This window comes from Geotrypetes seraphini, chromosome 13 (assembly GCF_902459505.1).
Source record: "Geotrypetes seraphini chromosome 13, aGeoSer1.1, whole genome shotgun sequence".
Lineage (NCBI taxonomy): Eukaryota > Metazoa > Chordata > Amphibia > Gymnophiona > Dermophiidae > Geotrypetes > Geotrypetes seraphini.
Window position 1 is genome coordinate 73477221 of NC_047096.1, and position 22065 is coordinate 73499285.

General features: G+C 44.1%; 1 protein-coding gene across 4 annotated transcripts in view; it reads left to right on the top strand.

Annotated features, from left to right (window-relative positions):
* The window catches only part of FAM171A2 (family with sequence similarity 171 member A2), an 87723-nt gene that overhangs the window by 27197 nt on the left and 38461 nt on the right, over positions 1-22065 (top strand). For all 4 annotated transcript variants that reach the window (XR_004536744.1, XM_033917784.1, XM_033917783.1 and 1 more), the window contains exons 2-3: positions 6515-6742; positions 14562-14654. Coding sequence is in view for 3 of the 4 variants with exons in the window: in XM_033917784.1 (XP_033773675.1) it covers positions 6515-6742; positions 14562-14654 (321 nt within the window). In the remaining variant the exon portion in view is untranslated. The remainder of the gene's footprint in view (positions 1-6514; positions 6743-14561; positions 14655-22065) is intronic.

The window sequence follows — 22065 nt, forward strand, 5'->3', positions numbered from 1 at the left end:
TCCGCGTGTGTGTGTGAAGTCCCTTCAGGCAGGCCCTGATTCGCCACTGGGGGGTGCCAGACGGGAAGAGGGCCAGAGAGAAGGATAGGGGCTGGCGCCCACTGATTTCCTTCGGGGCGTGCCTCTCACCACGAGGCATCTCCTTTAGGCAGTCAGCTGGTGGCGTTGCCTCTTCGCCTTCCCAGTTTACCGTGGCACACCTGAAATCTCAGGAGGACGCAGTTTGAGATACACTGGTATAAAGGTACGGTGATGACTAATGTCAATTTTACTGTCTGCTTTGATTTTGGGTCTTACTCTATATGACAATTTTTTATGCTTTGTATTCTACTATTTGATTTATATTGCTGTTTGTATGTTGAAATTTATTATGTGTTAGCCTGTGATTCGTTTTGTATAAGGCAAAACAATAATAAATTATTTATTTTTATTTCCAATTATATATATATGTTTAATTTTTTTCTCTTCAGGTTTCTGGACTTCTCTCTGTCTTTGGCTTGCCTTGTTAGCTCTCCTGTATAGTTTCCTTTTTTATTTTTAGTGTGGAGGGGTGAGGAGGGTGGGAGCTGGCGAGAAGGAGGATGAATGAGGACGTTACTAGGGTAACAGGAATTCTGTCTGTAATGGTGGTGGCGGCTGCTGAGGAGGAAGCTGCAGGCTCGAAAGAACTGACTCGGGAATGGGGGTGGAGAGCACTTGCATCCCCCAGCCTGGAGCTGTGCACGTCCACCTCTTCTGTAGTGAGAGCTGAATGTATTTAGATTCTTAACTCTTCTATGACTAGGGGGTACACTAAGTGATAGTGGAAGGGGAAGAGGGCAGGGGGGGGGGGAGATTGAGTAGGGGGTGGGGTGGGGGTGCAGAAAAGAGGGTGCATGGGTTGCAGGGGGAGACCACCACCCTAGGTGCTTCCTACCCTTACTAAGCCACTGGATGGATTGAGACATTCGTGGTTTTACTTCCATTGCTTTCAGTGAAAGTAAAACCTGGATGTCTCAATCCATCCATTTTTTTTTGGAGGAGGAGCCATATGGTACCTACCCATGCTAATTATTTACTTTATTACTGCCACTGCTACTTCCTGAAGCAGAATTTGGTGAGGAGAGCCATAGCAGAGTTGCCATATGGGACTCTATGACACCAAATCCAGCATAGGATATCCACAGGTGGAGGAGTAGCTTAGTGGTTAGTGCAGCAGCCTGAAAACCTGGGGAACTGGATTCGAGTCCCACTGCAGCTTCTTGTGACTCTGGGCAAGTCACTTAACACAGTGTTTCTCAACTCGGTCCTGGAGTCAGGTTTTTAAGATGTCCACAATGAATATGCATGAAAGAAATTTGCATATAATGGAGGCAGTGTATTTTAAGGGATTTTACTGAATAAAGGAAGCGTCAAGAACATTGGATTTCCACAGTTTCTTTCGTTTCGATTGTTCTTTTTCTCCTGTAGAAATTTGGGTTCATAAGAACATAAGAATTGTCCCTGCTGGGTCAGACCAGTGGTCCATCGTGCCCAATAGTCCGCTCCCGCAGCGGCCCCTAGGTCAAAGTCCAGTGCCCTAACTGAGACCAGCCCTACCTGCGTACGTTCCGGTTCATAAGAACATAAGAAGTTGTATCCTGAAAACATGACTGGCAAGGGGGTACTCCAGGACCGAGTTGAGAAACACTGACTTCACACTCCATTATCCCAGGTACAAAATAAGTAGCACCTGCATATAATGCAGGAGTGTCAAAGTCCCTCCTTGAGGGCCACAATTCAGAAAGGTTTTCCTCAACGAATATGCATGAGATCTATTAGCATACAATGAAAGCAGTGCATGCAAATAGATCTCATGCATATTCATTGGGGAAATCCTGAAAACCTGACTGGATTGCGGCCCTCGAGGAGGGACTTTGACACCTCTGAATTATAATATGTAAACTGCTTTGATTATAACCACAGAAAAGCAGTGTATCTAGTTCCATTTCCCTTCTGATACACTCATTACACCGATGACCACAAAGGGGAGATGGTATGCAGAGGAGAATTTGGGAAGAAAGAAAAGAGGGAGCAAATGAGAGATTGGAGAAGGTGAGACACATGGGGAATGGGAGTGTGGGGTGGAGGTTGAAACAAAGAGATGGAAAGCTGTAGTTATTTATAGGTAAAAGAGGAAGATTAAGGACTGGTTGGTAAGGAGGAGTGAAATCTGGATAGCAGAAAAATGGATGGAAGGAAGAGATTGCTGTTAGAGATGGATGTGGGGAGAAAGTTAAGACTGGCGGAAAGAAAAATGGCACAACAGACAGGAGACCCTGGAAAGAGAGTTACGAGAAGTCAGAAACCAAAGCCTGAAACCAACACAGTTAGTACAAAAAATGGCCAGACAGTAAAGGTAGAAAAAAATAATAATCCTATTTTCTAATATATGTATCTGCCAGAGCCAGTGTTAAATATGGCTGGGGGCTAGGGCAGAAATTTGGAAGAGGACCCCAAAACTTACTAGCAGTGTCTTCTTGAATTTCAGGCAGACTTGGGATCCTCTGTGACCTGGTTGCCCCCACCACCACCATGCCAGCCACATGCTGTCTTTATGTTAAGAGGCGATAGGCTCAGGTGTAATCTAAGGAAATACCGGTACTTTTTTTTTTTTTTTACAGAAAAGGTGGTAAACAAATGGAATAGTTTCCTGGTAAATGTGGAGGACACAAGACTATGTGGAATCTCTAGGAGGAGATAGTGGATGCTGCGATGGACAGTCTGGATGGGCCATTTGGCCTTTATCTGCCATCATGTTTCTATATTTTGCCCACTATATATATTAATATAAGGCAAAATGAACCTTTTTGTGTCTCTGGTATTGCAACACATGTTGTGTTTGGCTTTTTGGTGTTTCGGTGTAATTTTTACAGAATATGCATATTATTATTTTCAGTTTGTGGTTATTTATTTTTTTATTAGGTGAGGGTTTATCTGTATTCAGTGTATGCGTCCAAAACTGGATATTCAAGTAACATGGAGTTTCTATGTAAGTGTAATAGCCTTACACTTCTCCCTTGGTATTTGCGGGGGATAGGGGCAGAGCTGGGTTAGGGGCTAAGTGCCGAGTTTTGAAAAGCCGCCAAGACACCCTGACATGTCTTCTAAAAGGAGGTTTTGTCCGGGGAAATCTGGACTTCTGGTAACCCAAGTTTCCTAATAGGTGGCACTGATAATCTAGGGCTCACTGCAGTATTTATATACTGTACTTCCTAGTTCGGGTCCTTGGGTGGGTGAGTTTTGGAAGCTAGTGCCATAAGATAGTTTGTAGAGGTTTCTGTTATTTGACAAATATGTCTTGATACTGAGGGGTTATTTTGCTGCGACTGAGATGACACTAGAGATCCCTGCGTGGCGGTTCCCACTCTTCATTCTGTCATCAAAGTTGCAAATCGATCACGTATGTTCCAAGTAGTCGGACCGGAACTCGGTTCCAGATTCTATCCGTCTGACCTCTGATTTTTTTTGGCTTTTCGGAAAAGTTTGAAAGCCTATTTTTTTCGACTTGCCTTTTCAAAATTTGGTTACTTTGTAATCTTCTAATTGCTTGGCTTTTTATTTTAAGGCACATGTGTAAGTTGTTTATTGTATGCTGTTATTTTAATAATCTGCTATGTTCTGTTTTATTATGTATGTATTATTTTGTTTTAATTATGTGTGCATTGTTGTTATCCGCATAGATGGTTGATATGCGGGCTATATAAGTAAAGACACTTTTTTTTAATGGTTCTTCCTCTAGCATTCTAAAGCATTCTCTCCCACTGTATATAAGATGATTCTCCTAAGTGTCATCTTCCCTGTTACTACCTGCTAAACTAAAACTAAACTAAACCTTAGGTTTGTATACCGTGCCATCTCCACAAGCGTAGAGCTCGGCACGGTTTACAGGGTTAGATTGAAAAGGAGTTACAATGAAGGGTTATAGGAAAGGAGCTAGGAAGATAAAGAGGGACAGGGTACCAAAGAGCAGAAAGAAGCTCTGTTGGGTAATGCAAATAATTATTTTGTCTCCCCCCCTTGGAGAACATAAGAATAGCCTTACTGGGTCAGACCAATGGTCCATCATGCCCAGTAGCCCGTTCTCACGGTGGCCAATCCAGGTCCCTAGTACCTGGCCAAAACCCAAAGAGTAGCAATATTCCAAGATATCGATCCAGGGCAAGCAGTGGCTTCCCCCATGTCTTTCTCAATAACAGCCTATGGACTTTTCCTCCAGGAACTTGTCCAAACCTTTCTTAAAACCAGCTACGCTATCCGTGCCTATGCGTCTGCGCATGTCGGCATGTGCATGTTCTTAGGGTTCCTGGCAGTCGCCGCTGCATCTCTAGCTTTCAGTGGAATCATACTGTAAATCCGTTGATGCAGTAAGGGTAAAATCCGGACTGGCTCTATTTGTCCTTTTTGACCCGGAGCTTGCTGGTGGTTCTATTTTTGGTCACTGCAGAGCTGCCCATGTGTGGGGATTGGGCATGAGGATGTAATATGTCTGTCGGCAGTAACATAGACCAGTGTCTGTAATCGCACAGTCTTTCCCTCTAGCGTGGGGAAGGGGGTAAACTGGGAGGTACACGGCGGCATCATTAGAAAAGGCGGAAGGGAACGTTAAATCACGTGCACACTCCGGTCTCTACTAAATAACAATGGCAGTCCTAGGTGAGTTCTGGGTGGTATGCAAGTTCCCCTGTTGCATTCTGGGATTTGTGGTCCACAGCTGTCCTGTGTCTGATAACATAGACTCCTTTGTTAACCTGAGGTGTGGATCTCTGAGTTTGCTGAGGACCCTTGCTAGGGTTAACCCATAGCATTAATTGTATGGCTGCATATGGCTTCTGGGGGGAGGGGCTAACCTCCACAAAGCAGCTGTAAGAACAGGGCTGAGAAGCTGGGTAAAAGATATGAGGCATGGGGAGGGGGTAGTTGGCATATAAATCCTAAGTATTAACATTACATTACGTTACATTACGGATTTCTATTCCACCTATACCTTGAAGTTCAAGGCGGATTACAAAAGATTTGACTGGACATTTTCCAGTGAAGATACATTTTTTTTTTTTTTAAGGGGGGGTAGCTGGATAGAATTCTAGGGGACCTTATGGGTTGGATAGTAAACTGACTGTGCCGAACTGGGTGAATTAGCAAATGGAATACAGTTAGAGTAGGCAAGATTACAATCTATTTTAGGGGTCTGTTTACTTGAAATGTGTTTAGGTGGGGTATTTGGGGGAGAATTATCTGGCGGTAGGTGGATTCTCTGGAGGTAGGTGAATTGTCTGGAGGTAGGTGAATTAGTTGGAGGTAGGTGGAGAGGGTTTAAGATATTTGGATGAATTTTTTGAAAAGCAGGGTTTTGATTTCTTTACGAAATGTTTTGAAGTTGTCCGATGTTGTCAGTAAGTTGGAGATGGAATGGTTGAGTTTTGCTGCTTGTGTTGCCAGAAGGTTGTCAAACATTTTCTTGCGCTGTGTGCCTTTGAGTGGGGGGAAGGCAAAAGGGTTCGGAGTTCTTCTGTGTCTTGAGGTGGAGATCTGGTTTAACCCTTTCAGGACCAAGGGACATATTTGTCCCATAACTTTAAAATCCTATAAATTTTGATTGGGATAGTCTACAGTTCTAAATTTGATATGTACGGATTCCATATGATACTGCCTTTATGTAAACAAACTGGTTCCGACATTCATTCATTAGCGTCGTTGCCAGATTGACGAGAAGATTCACTTGCCACACTGTCCATAAGCCAGAAGTGTGATTTTTTAAATAAAAATAATATTTCACAAAAAAATCAATTTTTTGGCATCTGCAAGCCCTTTTTACCATAAAAATGTCGTCAAAACCACAAAAATTGGCCTACGATCCTTATGGTCCTGAAAGGGTTAACTGTGGATTGAAGACAAAGTTTTATTTTATTTTTCTTTCCAGCTTATGATTTATCTTTAATCTTATCTATTGTTTTGCCTTTCTATCATTTAAATTTCTCCAGAATTCTACTGTTCAACGGCTCCCCCTTCTGCTTCTATTCCTTTCTCTCCTCTCTTCTACCTTCCAAAGTATTTAGATCAATGCTGTCTTGTTAAAATGTTTATTTTATTTTTATTTTTCCTCTAACTCTACTTTTCACTTCTCTATTACCCTCCAGGTACTTTAGTTAGATTGTGAGCCTTCGGGACAGTAAGGGAATTTTTCAAGTACCTTTCTTATTTCTAATCTTAATGTATATTTTCTGTAAACCGCTTAGAACCTAACGGATGTAGCGGTATAGAAGAAATAAATTACATTACATTACATTTAGGTAGGAGGGGGAAGAGCCGTGTACTGCTTTGAATAATAGGCAGTGGAATTTGAATTAACTCAATACCATTTACCCAGAGTGGCGGAGAATAAGTCAGTGAAACAGTTGGGCAGCGTGGGTGCTACAGTTGGTCTTTATCAGTCTTCATTTACTTGTTCTCCTTTCCTGCTGGTAACAGCTGTGTTGTCTACTTTGTCCTGTTGCAGAGGTGCTGATAAAGATTCAAGTGTACGAAAACAACGACCTCTCACCTTTGGCGCAGGCTGCTGTAGAGATCTATGGGAACCAGACATCCCTGGCGTCCGGGGCCACAGACCATGAGGGTGTGGCCATGCTGACAATCAGGTACCGCCTGGGCACGTGGATTCTGGTCACGGCAGCCAAACGGGGCTTCATCACCAACTCTGTCCCCTGGCGGGTCGACATGCTCCCATGTAAGATGACACTCTTTACTCATGTCTCTAATGTTGTGTGCTTTTTTTCTTTTCTTTTTTTATAAATCTGTCTTCCTCTTTTCAGGACCTTTCTTGATGGCTTTGCTAATACCAGTGCCTTCAGTAGTAGTAATAAGGTATAATATTGTATAATTTGTATTTACACTATATGCTTTCTGTGACAAATTTAGGGGCTTTTTTTCCCCTAGATGATTTACAAAACACAGTTCATGCAATTATCACTTCAAAACAGGATGATTGCACGTCTCCTTATCTAGGCTGCTGTAAGACTTTGTCTAGAATGAAACTTCTACAGATCACATCATCCAAGATTACAGTAGACTTTTAGTTATCTGGCACCTTTGGGGATTAATGGATGCCAGATAACTTGTAGGTCCAGGTCTGACAACACCCTTCCCTCCCTCTGGCCTTCTGAAGCAGCAAGCAGCCGGTCCTGACAACCCCACCCCTTTTACCCAAAGCAGTAGAGTCGATACTGACAACCCCTATTTTATAATATATCTGTATTTTTATTGTATTATTGTCCAGCTCTTTTTAGTGTAAACCGCCTAGAACTTTTGGTAATGGTGATATAAAAGAATAAAGTTGTTGTTATTATTATTATCCTTCCCTCCCTCCTCCAAAGCAGCCGAGCCGAGGTCCTGACATCCCTTCCTCCCTCACTTACCCAAAGCAGTAGCAACAGCCAGTGAACAGAGGAAGCATCATAAACAGGCTGCTTCCGGCCAGCCCCGGCAGGGCCTTTTCTTTGTCGCATCGGAAGTGACACAGCAGAGGAAAGGCTGTACCGGGGCTGGGCGGAAGCACTACTGGCTCTGCTGCTTTAGGGAGGGGGGTTGTCAGGACTGGCTCTGCTGCTTCAGGTAAGGGAGGGAGGGGGGTTGTCAGGACCGGCTGCCTGCTTGAGGCTAGAGGGAGGGAGGGAGATGCTGCTGCTGCTGATGCTTTGAAGGCTGGAGGGAGGGAGCATGACTTTGGATGTTGTCTGAGGAGCGTGTGAGACAAATTTTTTTTGCCGGCAATTTTTTTTTTGCCAGTTGATTGAGAGTGCCGGTTAGTTGAATACCGGTTAACTGAGATTCTACTGATAGTGACTCCACTTTTCAAGCATTTACATTGGCTTCCTGTTGTCACTTGTACTGAGTTTTAAATTGCACACTATGTTTTTAAATGATTATATGGAAATTGTCCAGCTTAAATTGTGTTTTCGAAGAAGGTTAGATTTGATCTAAAGTCTAAAAGGCTGATTCATGCCAACCAGTTTGGATTGGTTTCCTCCCAAAATAAATTAACTCAGTCTCTCCAGGTTTATGGAATTCATTCACTGCTCATTACAGAACAGGGCATGTGGGAAGCCCTTGAAAATTTGATTGTTCACTAAGGGGGCCTTTTTCTAAATATTAGCGCATGTTATCTGCCACAGAACCCATTTTATTCTTATGGACCCCCTAAGTACTTTCAGTAGATTTTGACTTATTTGTTAACGACCTTAGTTGTTATAAAACAAACCCAAGGTGCCAAAAGGCTTCTTCTGTAAACCGTCCTGAGCTAAAGGTTGAGAAGGTATAGAAAATTCTTGATGATTATTATTATTAGCAGTAGTAGTAGTAATGTTTACCTATAATAGAGCTTCTCAATAAATGACACGGGGACAGATTTTATCCCCATCTCATCCAGTCAAGTTCTGTCTCTGTCCCTGCCCCTTCCCTGCAAGGTCTGTCCTCGTCTGCACAAGCCTCGAACACTTGAAAATCATGAGTTTGAAGCTTGTATGGTTAAGGCAGAGCTTATAGAAATGGTTTAGGGACGGGATAGAGATATTGAGATCTATCCGTATTATTCTCTGCTTCTCAACTCGGTCCTCAGGGCACACAGCTAGTCAGGTTTTCAGGATATCCACAATGAATATGCATGAGATAAATCTGCATACGCTGCTTTCAAGGCATACAAATCACATTACTCATCTCCTAAAGACACTTCACTGGCTTCCCATCCTTTTCTGAATACAATTCAAACTCCTCCTACTGACCTGCAAATGCATTTACTCAGCTTTCCCACCCCCAACTCCTCACTTATCTTCCCTTATGTTCTCCCCCCCCTCTTCCCCCTCCCCGGAAGCTATGCCATTCTCCTCCTCCGCCAACTCTAGCTCCATCCCTTCTATCTTGCTGTGCTGTATGCTTGAAACAAACTGCCTGAATCCCCACAGCAGGCTCTGAGACGGAGCTGAACGTAGCTTGCAGGGGGGGAGGGAGGGAGAACATAAGGGAAGTTAACCCTTTCAGGACCAAGGGACATATTTGTCCCATAACTTTAAAATCCTATACATTTTGATTGGGATAGTCTACCGTTCTAAATTTGATATGTACGGATTCCATAGGATACTGCCTTTATGTAAACAAACTGGTTCCGACATTCATTCATTAGCGTCGTTGCCAGATTGACGAGAAGATTCACTTGCCACACTGTCCATAAGCCAGAAGTGTGATTTTTTAAAAAAAAAAATAATGATATTTCACCAAAAAAAATCAATTTTTTGGCATCTGCAAGCCCTTTTTACCATAAAAATGTCGTCAAAACCACAAAAATTGGCCTACGATCCTTATGGTCCTGAAAGGGTTAAGGGAGGAGTTGGGGGGGAAGCCGAGTGAATGCATATGTAGGTCAGTAAGAGGAGTTTGAATTGTATTCGGAAAAGGATGGGAAGCCAGGGAAGTTTCCAAGTTAAAAGCCCACCTCTTCGTGACTGCTGTCAACGCCTAACTCTTTTCACCTTGGGTTCTGCATTCCCAACCCTATATGTCATGTCTGTCTGTCGAAGTTAGATTGTAAGCTCTTCTGAACAGGGGCCGTCTGTTTAATGTCAAATGTACAGTATGCCTTTCAGTGCTCTAGAAGCGATAAATAGTATTAGTAGTAGTGGTATCTCATGTATCCTGAAAAGCTGCCTGACTGGCTAAAGAAATACTGCTCTAGAACACTTTTGGTGCCGATATGCTTTCAATCCTAGAGGCTGGCTTAGTACTGACGTGACTTTCGGTGACTAAGAACCGTGAGGCATGTGTGCTGTCTGCACTGGGCCATCATCAGGTCTCAAAAGTGCTTAGTTCAGTGGTATTCATGCCTAAGGGGTCAGGTTTTCGGGATATCCCTAATGCATATTGTATGCAAATCTGTCGTTCACATTCGTGAAAGGTATTGTGAAAATCTGAGCCATTGGCAGTCCTTAAGGTCTGGTAGCGAATCCCATTGTTGTAATCCTTTAGCAAGGCGGACCACAAAAACACCCCCTTCAGATCCAGGGAATCGAAACGTAGGTGCGGCTCTGGGTTACCCCGGGCCATCCATTTTATCCAAGCCAGGCGTGGAGGTGTTGTCTTTGGTCAGGACGAAGGAGTTGCTTCTGGGATTTGTCTCGTACTGCGCTCCGGCCTGCAGGGATGTGGAGGAGGAGGGAATGTGTCCAGCTGCCGTGGAATACATTCTGTGTGAGTCACCCTGATTACAGAAGGCAGAGAGGGTTGGGCCTAAGGGTCCATCCATACTGCAACCCCCTGGATGGTGTCGGCACCTGTTTTTCATTGGCCTTGCAATTTCCCTCCTTTGCTCCGGCAGCTGCTGTGCTATTTATTGCAGTGCCGTCCAGATGTCTTTATACAGAGCCACCGTAGGCAAGGGTTTATTTTAGGGAGGAACAGCTGGAAAGGAGGTCCCTGCCCCTCATGTTTGGAAGGGACCGATTTCTCTGTATATTTCTGATCTGCTATTGGGTTTTCTCTGTTTTCAGGTTTTGAATCCTGCTCTTTTTTTGTGCTGGATTTTAAGGAAGGTGGGTGGCTTTTATTGCTGAGAATTTTATTGATTCAAGTTTCTATACCATTCTCCCAGGGGGGGTTCAGAATGGTTTACATGAATTTATTCAGGTACGCAAGCATTATTCCCTGTCTGTCCTGGTGGGCTCACAATCTATCTAATGTACCTGGGGCAATGGGGGGATTAAGTGACTTGCCCAGGGTCACAAAGAGCAGCGTGGGATTTGAACCCACAACCTCAGGGTGCTGAGGCTGTAGCTTTAACCATTGCACCACACTCTTCTTCCAGCTTCTCCTATCTGCTGTTGTTCTTTTCACCTGTCTTTGTTTCAAGCCGGTTTGTTATCCCATAGGCCCTGTCCATACTGGGAGTCCGATTCTGAAAGCAAATCGTTTAGACTGGTTTTGGCCCGTCTAAATGAAATGTTATTTTGCGGCTAATGCAGAGAGACTTTCAGCCACCGCTCTATTGTGCTTCGGAAGCCGTGATCAAAAGTCCTATTCTAATGAGCTCACTAGCGATATCAGCCAATGCTCACAAAATCCCCCCTGCCGTTAACAACTAAAACCGTCTGTAGATTTTAGTGGTTAGGGCAGGGCGACCTTTAACAGCTGCGTTTCTGCACAAAAGCCTCCTGACACAAGGCATGAGGAAGCACGGCCGCACAGCACACCTCCCTGCACCATTTTCTGCTGCGTAGCCCTTTCAGGACTAAGGGACCTATTTGTCCCATAACTTTAAAATCCTATACATTTTGATTGGGATAGTCTACAGTTCTAAATTTGATATGTACGGATTCCATAGGATACTGCCTTTATGTAAACAAACTGGTTCCGACATTCATTCATCAGCGTCGTTGCTAGATTGACGAGAAGATTCACTTGCCACACTGTCCATAAGCCAGAAGTTTGATTTTTTTTTAAAAAAATAATGATATTTCACAAAAAAAAATCAATTTTTTGGCATCTGCAAGCCCTTTTTACCATAAAAATGTCATCAAAACCACAAAAATTGGCCTACGATCCTTATGGTCCTGAAAGGGTTAAACGTGCTGAAAGCTGAACTGTCAACTGACAATGTGGCTGCTGCTCTTCCCAAACCAAATGTGTTCCCCCCACCCCCTGGTTCACAAGAGCTGTGCCTTTACCAACGAGTGCTCAACACTAGCACATAATTTGCATTTGTGTTGAGCATTTTATTTATTTATTTATTTATTTTTTTTTTAAACCTGTCCTCCAAAGGAGCTCAGAATGGGTTACAAATCAGGTACTCGAGCATTTTCCCTATCTGTCCCAGTGGGCTCACAATCTGTCTAAATCAGGGATCTCAAAGTCCCTCCTTGAGGGCCGCAATCCAGTCGGGTTTTCAGGATTTCCCCAATGAATATGCATTGAAAGCAGTGCATGCACGTAGATCTCGTGCATATTCATTGGGGAAATCCTGAAAACCCGACTGGATTGCGGCCCTCAAGGAGGGACTTTGAGACCCCCTGGTCTAAATGTACCTGGGACAGTGGAGGACTAAGTGACTTGCCCAGAGTCACAGAGAGCAGCATGGGGTTTGAACCCACAACCTCAGGGTGCTGAGGTTGTAGCTCTAACCACTGCATCGCACTCTCCTCCAATACAATATCAGAAGTGAGCCAAGTGTAGAACAATGAAGCCATTGTGACATCACCAATGAAGTTGGCTCTTAGGCATTGGTGGAATGAGGCATTATGACATCAGGGAAAGGGGTTGGGACTTGTTTACCACCTTTATAACCACACTCAAAGCAGTTTATATACAGGTACTTCAAGCATCTGTCCTGGTGGGTTCATAGTCTATCTACCTGGGGCAGGGGAAGATTAAGTGACTTGTCCAGAGTCACAAGGAGCAGCACGGGGTTTGAACCTACAACCTCGGGGTACTGTGCCTGTAGCTCTAACCACTAGGCCACATCCTCCTCATTGCTTCCGAAATTGAAATTTGTGCTCCAATAGGGTTATCATATGTCCAGGAAAACCCAGACATGTCCTCTTTTTAGAGTTTGTCCAGGTTTTGGAAATCCTGAGTTCGGAAGCCTTTGCGCATGCAAGGCCGTCATCGCAATGATGTCACACGCACGCATGCGTGTCACATCGGTGCATCGATGTTCGCACATGCGCGAAGGCTTCCAAATGCGGCCTCCAAGCTCGGGGAGGTTTGTGAGGGGGTAGGGCTTGGGGAGGAACAGGGCGGAGCTGGAGGTTGAACAGGGCGGGGCCAGGCGTCCCTTTTTTTTTTTTTTTTTCTTCAAAGGAAATCTGGCAACCCCTAGCTCCAACTGGTGTTCTCCAACGCTGTTCTGTGCATCTCCCCCTGGGTTGGGGGGACCCCTTTGGTAGCAATGCAGCTAGTCAGGTTTTCAGGATATCTACCATGAATATTCATGAGAGAAATTTGCATGCAAATATTCATGAGAGAGATTTACATGCAAATTTGCATGCAAATTTCTCTCATTGTGGATATCCTGAAAACCTGACTAGCTGGGGTGCCTTCAAAATCAGTTTTGGCAAGCACTGTACTAATAGAGAAACAGTTTCATGCGTGTTTAGCGCATCAGTCACTTATTCTAGTGCTTCTGGTGCTGCCCTCAACAGAAAAGGGCATAACTCCCCCCCCCCCCACAACACACACATACACACACACATCCTCCAGTGGTTGCTTAGCACATCTGGAATGATTTTGAGAGCAGCTTATCTGTGGTGCCTGTGTGTTTGAGTGTTCTGTTCTCTTCACTTTGAGGTACAATTAAGTCTCCAGGTGAAGGGCTGTCACCTTCTGCTATGGTGCTGGAAATGCCCCCTCCTCTGCCGTAGCCTCCTCTGCTGGTGGAGCCTGGGACCACAGATTTCTGTCAGCGATGGCGGGAGATTTGCCTCTGAGAGGGTGGGGGTGGGGAGGCAGTGAAGGCTACTTGTGTCTTAATATTGAGGTAACAGGAAAAGGATAATACTGTGGTCAGCAGCTGTCTATTAAAGAGGTGCTGACGCACAGGTTTGAATTAATGAGATTCTTCTGTGTATACGATGGTTTTGTTCATATTGCCTGATCTTAACCCTTTCAGGACCATAAGGATCGTAGGCCAATTTTTGTGGTTTTTATGACATTTTTATGGTAAAAAGGGCTTGCAGATGCCAAAAAATTGATTTTTTTTGTGAAATATCATTATTTTTTTTAAAACAAAATCACACTTCTGGCTTATGGACAGTGTGGCAAGTGAATCTTCTCGTCAATCTGGCAACGACGCTAATGAATGAATGTCGGAACCAGTTTGTTTACATAAAGGCAGTATCCTATGGAATCCGTACATATCAAATTTAGAACTGTAGACTATCCCAATCAAAATTTATAGGATTTTAAAGTTAGGGGACAAATATGTCCCTTGGTCCTGAAAGGGCTACGAGAGCCTCTCACCTAGTCAGCCTAGTCAGTGTGCATTTTTCTGTACCACATATATAAAATACTAATTGTGAGGTGAGACATGGTAGTCTATCATTAAAAAATTTGCATATACATTATAAAACAAGTCAATGCAAGTTAACTGATGCTTCCTTCCTAAAGCTATGAATTGTGCAAAAAAGTCTATGTATTCATTTAAAGAAGTGTGAAATAAATGAGCTTTCAGTAGCCTCTCTCTATTTTTTTTTTCCTGGGTTCTCCATCCATTTCTATAATGTTCTGCTCCTCTGCACATCCTTATTTTGTTAGTTTATTAATAAGCGTACCATTCTATAATGGACTGCTCCACTCCATTTAAGAAGCCGGACAGTCACCTCTCACCCCACCTTTCTGCCTCCCTGTCCTGCATTCCATTCCTTGCCTGTCCTGCTGCAGTGGCCCGTCCTGCGGTCTGCCTAACACTCATCTATACTTATGTCACTGAGCTCTCTGTGTGAGTCACAACCGTTATCTCTCTCTCTGCAATGGGAGTTTCAGGTCTTGCTCCTTTCTCTTCCCTGCAGTGTATGCCTCTGTTAGTCTATACCTGCTGCCTGAGCGGCCTGCTACCCTCATCCTGTACGAAGACGTGGTCCAAATTCTGCTGGGGTCCCCAGGTGAGTGGTTGCTCAGAGGCTTTTCATGGTTTGTCTTTTCCTTAGCTTTCGACTCGTGTCTTCCCTGAAGCCAAAGCAAGGTTCAGGGCTGGTGTGATTGGTAAGCATGGCATGTCGGGGGGGGGGGGGCACTGACTTTTGAAGGGTGCCAAAAGCTACCACCTGCCAAGCACTATGTTACTTGTTGCTTTGTCCCTGCTAGGGCAGGGTCCAGGCACTCTCCCTTCCTGCTGCTACTGTTGTAGCTGCCAGCACTGCCTGCCTCCAGTCTGGGTCCGCTGAGTATGGCCCAAAGCTCTGATATGTATTGGAGAGCCTTAGAGTTCGTGTATTCGCAAAGGCCTTGCTGGTCTTTCCCGCTAACAAAAGGAAGTACGTATTAGAGGGGGGGCGAGACCAGCAAGGCCTTTGTGAGCTGTGAGCATATGGGCTGGAAGGTTCTCCTGCACAAATTGGTACTACAAACGGGCAGCCTGGTGGTATGATACTAGTAGGGAGTGGCATGAATTGCAATGTCAGCAGCAGAAGGGAAGGACGTTACTCACAGACACCTTAGACCAGTGTTCTTCAACCTTTTTACACCTATGGACCGAAATGGCGGAAATAAAATAATTATTTCGTGGACCGGCAAACTACTAAGACTGAAATTTTTTTAAAAAAGCATCGCCGCCCCGTCCCTGCGAGCTCGGTCTCACAAACCATCTGATCCCATCCGCACAAGCCTCAAATAGTTATGATTTTATATTGAACATATTTTATTAAGGTATAAAAAGAAACAATATTTTATACGGGAGCGGACTGCTGGGCATGATGGACCTGTGGTCTGACTTGGCAGAAGCGATGCTTATGTTCTTATGTCATTTTATAAATACAAATAATACAGGACAAAGATCAACAAAACCCCTGTCTCCCATCCCCTTCACATATATCCATCCCCTCTACTATCAAGAAAACTGAATAAGCCAAATTATTACAAAATGCTACACAAATATCATGTAACAGAATACCACAGTCACACATGGCAGGAATGGTGTTAGTGCAACTTGGGCAACTGCCCTCTGGTCAGAGAGAGCCCTAAGCCAGCTGGAAGCTAAAGAAGCACTGCCTGGGCTTTGCACTCCCCAGTTATGTCTAACATCAGCTCTAGCAAGATACATATTTCAAATCTGATATATTCTAATCACAAAATAGAAATAAAAATATTTTTTTCTACCTTTTGTTGTCTCTGGTTTCTGATTTCATTGTCTTTTCACTCTCTTACATCCAGCATCTGCCCTCTGTCTCTTCAGTCCAGCATCCGCCCCTTCCATCCACTCTCTGTCTTTCCCTGCCATCTCTCCTCCTGCCCCCCCCAAAAAAAAAATTTGGTCTGGCATCCATCATCTTCCTTCTGTTCCCCTTACGGTCTGGCATCTCTCTCCTTCCCTCCCCCCTGTGGTTTTTAGCATCTCTCTCTTCTCATTTCCTCCACTCAGATCTGATATCGTTCTCTCCTCTCTCTTCCCTTTCCTTTTCTTCTCTGGTCTTCCTTCTCTATTTTCTGCCTCCATCTAAATTTTTTACTATTTCTTACTATTTAATCCTGTTTCCCTCTTTCACTGTGTCTACCCACAGCTTGTCACTCCTTTCCCTCACCCCTCCATTATCTTACTAACTCTATTTTCTTCCCCCTTTATTTATCTCCTCCTTCCATCCAGTATGTGTTCTTTCCCCACTTCCATTCAGCATCAGCTCTCCCCTCTCAACTGGCATCCATCTGCCTTCTGCTCTCTCTCCCTTCTCACTTCCATCATCTGTCCCCTTCTCTCTCTCCTCTCCTCACTTCCATCATCTGCCCCTTCTCTCTCCCCCCACACACTTCCATCATCTGTCCCCCTTCCCCTCACCTTTGCGGGTCACTTTCTTTCCCCTGAGGATGGCTCATGTCAGAGGGGAAGCTTTGGCTGAGCAGAACCGCTTGCAAGGAACAGTGCAACTTACTTGACATCGATGCCAGGGCCTGTCGCCGTTTGAAGAAAAAAAAAAGTAGAAAAAAAGTGACCTGCAAAGGTGAGAAGAAGGGAGACCTCCAGGACAGCTGCTCTTTGCCCTTCTTCAGCAGCCCAAGAGTCTTTAAGCTAGCTCTGTGTGCTTTTAACTTTGGCACAGAGCTGCCCCTAAGCAGTAGTTTAGTTTGCCTCTCATATACTGACAGACTGAAAAAGCTAGGGCTTTTCTCCCTGGAAAAGCGGAGACTTAGAGGAGACATGATAGAAAGGCATAGAAAAAATAGACAGGGACAGATTTTTCAAATTAAGGGGATCAATAAGTACAAGGGGGCACTCAGAGAAATTGAAAGGGGAGAGGTTTAGAACAAACGCCAGGAAGTTCTTTTTCACACAGAGGGTGGTGGATACATGGAACGTGCTACCAGAGGATGTGATAAACAGGAGCACGCTACAGGGGTTCAAAGAAGCTTTGGATAGGTACTTGGAAGACAAAGGGATTGAGGAGTACAGATAAGAGTAGAGGTAGATTATAGGGATGGGATTAGAGGTAAGTTACAAAATTAATCAGGGACCACTGTTCAGGCACTAGGCCTGATGGGCCGCCGCGGGAGCGGACCGCTGAGCAAGATGGACCTCTGGTTTGACTTCTTATGTTCTTATGCAGTTTCTTGAGGCAGCCTCGGGGCCTTTGGTAGGCCGGCCCACATCATCGAAGCGGGCCAGCCAAGCAAAGGCCCGGAGGCTGTCTCATGAAACTGCGGCTAAACTACTGCTTAGGGGCAGCTCTGTGCCGAAGTTAAAAGCATACAGAGCTGCCGCTGCTGGTCTGGAGGTGCGGAGACAAAGGCAGGAAGCATACGCGGCAGCAATCCCGGTGAAGGCAGGAGTTCCGGCACAGCGACGGCAACAGGAAGTCGCAAGTCAGCTGACGCTAGCACCTTTCGTTGCGAGGACCTGAATCCTTCACGGACCGGCAAAATATTTTTGCGGACCGACACCGGTCCGCGGACCAGCGATTGAAGAACAGTGACTTAGACATCTGTTGTTGGCGACACTTGATGAGAGTGTAATGCAGGGGGGGGTCAAAGTCCATCCTTGAGGCCGCAATCCAGTCGGGTTTTCAGGATTTCCCCAATGAATATGCATGAGCTCTATTAGCAAAAAATGAAAGCAGTGCGTGCAAATAGATCTCATGCATATTCATTGGGGAAATCCTGAAAACCCGACTGGATGCTCATGTTAACCTTGGGCCTCCCAATAACATCAGAACTAGCTATACCTCTATTCACTTGTGTAGCAAGGGTGGGAGGAGCCCAGAGTGGTGGCACCTCCCCCACCGTCCTCTTCTCCACCCCTTCCCTTTCTCCATACCTTCCCCGGCGCGAGCAGCATCTCCAACTTCCTGCCAACGTTGGCTCTCCCTCTGACGTTATTTCCTGGTCACAGAACATAGCAACATGATGGCAGATAAAGGCCAAATGGCCCTTCCAGGCTGCCCATCCCCAGTAACCATTATAATAATAATAATAATAAACTTTATTTTTATATACCGCCCAACTATAAATTCTGGGCGGTTTGCATAAATGAAAAAACTGATATATACAATAATAAAAACCATCACAATAAAAATTTAAAACAGTAAAGATTTAACATAGCATGCAAGAATTCAAATGACATTTTTTTCAAATAATTTTGTTTTTAATAACTTCCTAAAAGAGTAATAAGAATCAACTGAAGGAATAAGGGAGCTCAACCAGACATTCATTTTTCCTGCCTGAAAAGCACATGTTCGTTCATGAAATCTCTTGTATCGGACAGACTTCAAAGATGGCTACATAAACATATTATTAATTCGGGTAATCCTATTTGGGTTATGTACTGTAAACAGAGAAGAAAGATATCCAGGAGCTAAACCAAATAATGCCTTAAAGCAGATACATCCAAATTTAAATAAGATTCTCGCCTCAAAAGGCAACCAGTGTAATTTTAAATAAAAAGGACTTACATGGTCAAACTTTTTTCTACAGCCAAAAATCAAACAAACTGCTGAATTTTGTATTAAGCGCAATTTATAAAAAAAATTTTTTTGTATGATCCTATCCCACGCCTTCTTGAATTCAGATATAGTCTCTGTCTCCAACACCTCTTCCGGGAGACTATTCCATGCATCTACCACCCTTTCTGTGAAATAGTATTTCTTTAGATTACTCTGGAGCCTATCTATCACCTCTTAACTTCATCCTATGCCCTCTCATTCCAGAGCTTCCTTTCAAATGACCTGGAAGTAATGTCAGAGGGGAGTGCCAAGGCCGGTGCGAGCAGCAGGGGGGGGATGGAGGGGAGTAAAGGTGCGCACCGGAGGGGGGGGGGGACGGACAGACAGGAGGAGAGATGCTGGCGTCCGGGGTGGTCCGCCACCCCACCCCCTTACTATGCCACTGCTTCTACTGTCCTCTTAAGCAACAGAAATCTGGCGGTGAGAATAGTTTCTTCCTGTGTCTAAAACTGAACTTAGATTTCTCCTTTTCTCAGGTTCCCTAATGGTAAAAGGAATGCAGGATTACATAAACTATACTCATTCTGCCAACTGCTCACATTGAGTGAGAAGCATACTAATGCCCTTTTTGCTTGTTCTCTGGAGAGTGAATGCCCCATCACAAGCCTGGATAGGCATACCAAACAAATGTACTGAAGAGCTGGGCCATAGCTCTAAAGATGGCATAGTGTGCAATGAAGACAGAGTTAGCGACAGGCCGTTGTCTGTGGAACATATTAACTTCTCATTTTTGATTAGAAACTTTCTTAGAAACATTGACAGTTGCAATGAAAACCTTTCTGTACAATGATGTTTTCTAATACAATAGGTGTGTCATTCTAGACAGTAGGGTATTCTCCCCATGCTCCTGAGCCATTCAGAAGGAATCCACTCCAGGTTTTTAACTCCTCCTCCTCCAGAGGGCTCTGCTGCTCCCTACATTTTTTTCCTTCTGCACGTGAGCCAGAAGGTGTCTTTTGACATAGCCAGATTCCTGAAAGGGGCGCTAAGGCTCAGATCACTGGTAAAACAACCTTTTCTATCATGGAACCTTAATGTGGTCTTGCACAGATTCAGTCGGGCTCCATATGAGCCTATTTAAGAGGCTTCATACCGTCAAGACCATTTTTCTCGTGGTCATTATGTCAGAGAGTAGAGTCTCAGCTACAGGCACTGTCATGCAGGGAGCCCTTCCTCTAGATCAGGGGTGCCCAAAAGGTCGATTGCAATCGACCGGTAAATCGCGAAGGCAACGTGAGACGATCGCATTGCCTTCGTGTTCTACTTGCTTCCTGACTCAGAAGCGCCGAGCCGACCAACTTCCCCCACCCGATGTCAATTCTGACGTCGGAGAGGAAGTTCCGGGCCAGCCAATTGCTGCTTGGCTGGCCCGGAACTTCCTCTCTGACTTCAGAAATGACGTCGGGGAGAGGAAATCTGGTCGGCCCAACGCTTTTGTGTAGGGAAGCAGGAAGAGCTTGGGGCGGCAGTGGTTTGGAGGCCTGTTCCCTGATGGCAGCGGCAGTGGCTTTGGAGCAGGCATGGAGACAGAAAGAAGGGATAATGAAAGAAAGCAGGGACAGGAAGACAGAAAGAAAGGGGGCATGGAGAGAGAAAGACAGACAGAAAGAAAGAGGGGCAGGGAGACAGAAAGACAGACAGAAAGAAAGAAAGGGAGGACAGGAAGACAGAAAGAAAGGGGAGGGGGGCAGGGAGAGAGGAAGAAAAAGTTGGCGGAGGGAATGCGGTCTGGAAGCATACAGCAGGCTGAAAGAAGGGAAAAAATATTGGATACACAGTCAGAAGAATAAAGTGCAACCAGAGACTCATGAAATCACCAGACAACAAAGGTAGGAATAATAATAATAACTTTATTCTTCTATACTGCCACAATCTTGCGACTTCTAGGCGGTTTACAATCAAGAGAGCTGGACATTCAGCGAAACACAATATGCAGATTTACATATGAAATATAGATAGCATAGACTTTAAGAAAGTAAGAATATGGAAATACAATTTGCTTAACAAGAGTATAAGATGTACATTTTGGTAGGTAATGTCCGAAAGGACCTGTTTGGAATAAGCCGTATGTTTAGAAAATAACAACGAAAAATAACGATAATATAAAGATAATAGATTATATGAATCACAGTTCCGTGTGATTCAAGTGGACTAAGGAGGGGAGGGATAAAGGTAGGGGGTGGTGGGAAGAGGTAAGGGGGGGTAAAGGTAGGGGTAGGGGAGACCGTTCTTGGGGAGAGAGAGGGGAGAGCGGGTTGATTTTATTTTCAATTTAGTGATCAAAATGTGTCTGTTTTGAGAATTTATATCTGCTGTCTGTATTTTGCACTTTGGCCCCCTTTTATTAAACCGCAATAGTGTTTTTTAGCGCAAGGAGCCTATGAGCATCGAGAGCAGCACAGGGCATTCAGCGCAGCTCCCTACGCTAAAAACCGGTATTGCGGTTTAGTAAAAAGGGAGGGGGTATATTTGTCTATTTTTGTATAGTTGTTCCTGAGGTGACATTGCATAAAGTCATCTGCCTTGACCTCTTTGAAAACCCGCGGAATATAAATGATAATTAACATTTCTCATTTTAAAAGTAGCTCGCAAGCCCAAAAAGTTTGGGCACCCCTGCTCTAGATCATATAAGAAAGAGAGAATCAGTAACCGAAGAAGAGAGACGAGGAGAGAATGTAAGAGAGCAAAGTGAGAAGAGAATGAAGAGGGAGAGGGGCAGCTGGACTGATTTCAGGCTGCTGAGGAGAGTTTGGCAAATTCATGACACTTAGGAGTAATGTTCCCTCTAAGGACCAAGTTCATCATTTGAGCAAAAATTATTTTTCACAAGCAAAGGACCAAGTTGATTTGAGAAAAAATTTCAATTGCATTAATTCCCTGATGGTATTATACACACTGTACATTACAAATTAAGAATTACAAATGTAAATTTTTTTTTAAAAAATTGGAAAATAAGATGATTTTTTTTTTTTATTGAGAGGACTTAAAACATTTTCAGTTAGCTCCCAGAGACCAACCCCTCCTTGCCCAGGTCAAGATGGTAAGCTGTCCTAACCTGAGAAAGGAGGTTTTGATCTCTTAACAGTTGGCCAAAAATGTATTAAAATTAGTTCAATGAAAATATATCAACTTAATTCTATTTTCTTATAAACACAGGTTCCAAAATAAAATTCTATTTTCTGTCTTTGTTTTCTGGCCATTCACTTCTCTGGTTTCTGCTTTCCTTCATCTTAAGTCTTTCTCCAGGATTTTTTTTTTTCTCTTCCATTTCCTTTTGGCTTTCTTCAATTTATTTTTCTACCTCTATGTCCAGATTTAACTCATTCTTACTAGCTGGTCTTCAAGCTCCCTCTTTTTTACGGTCTAC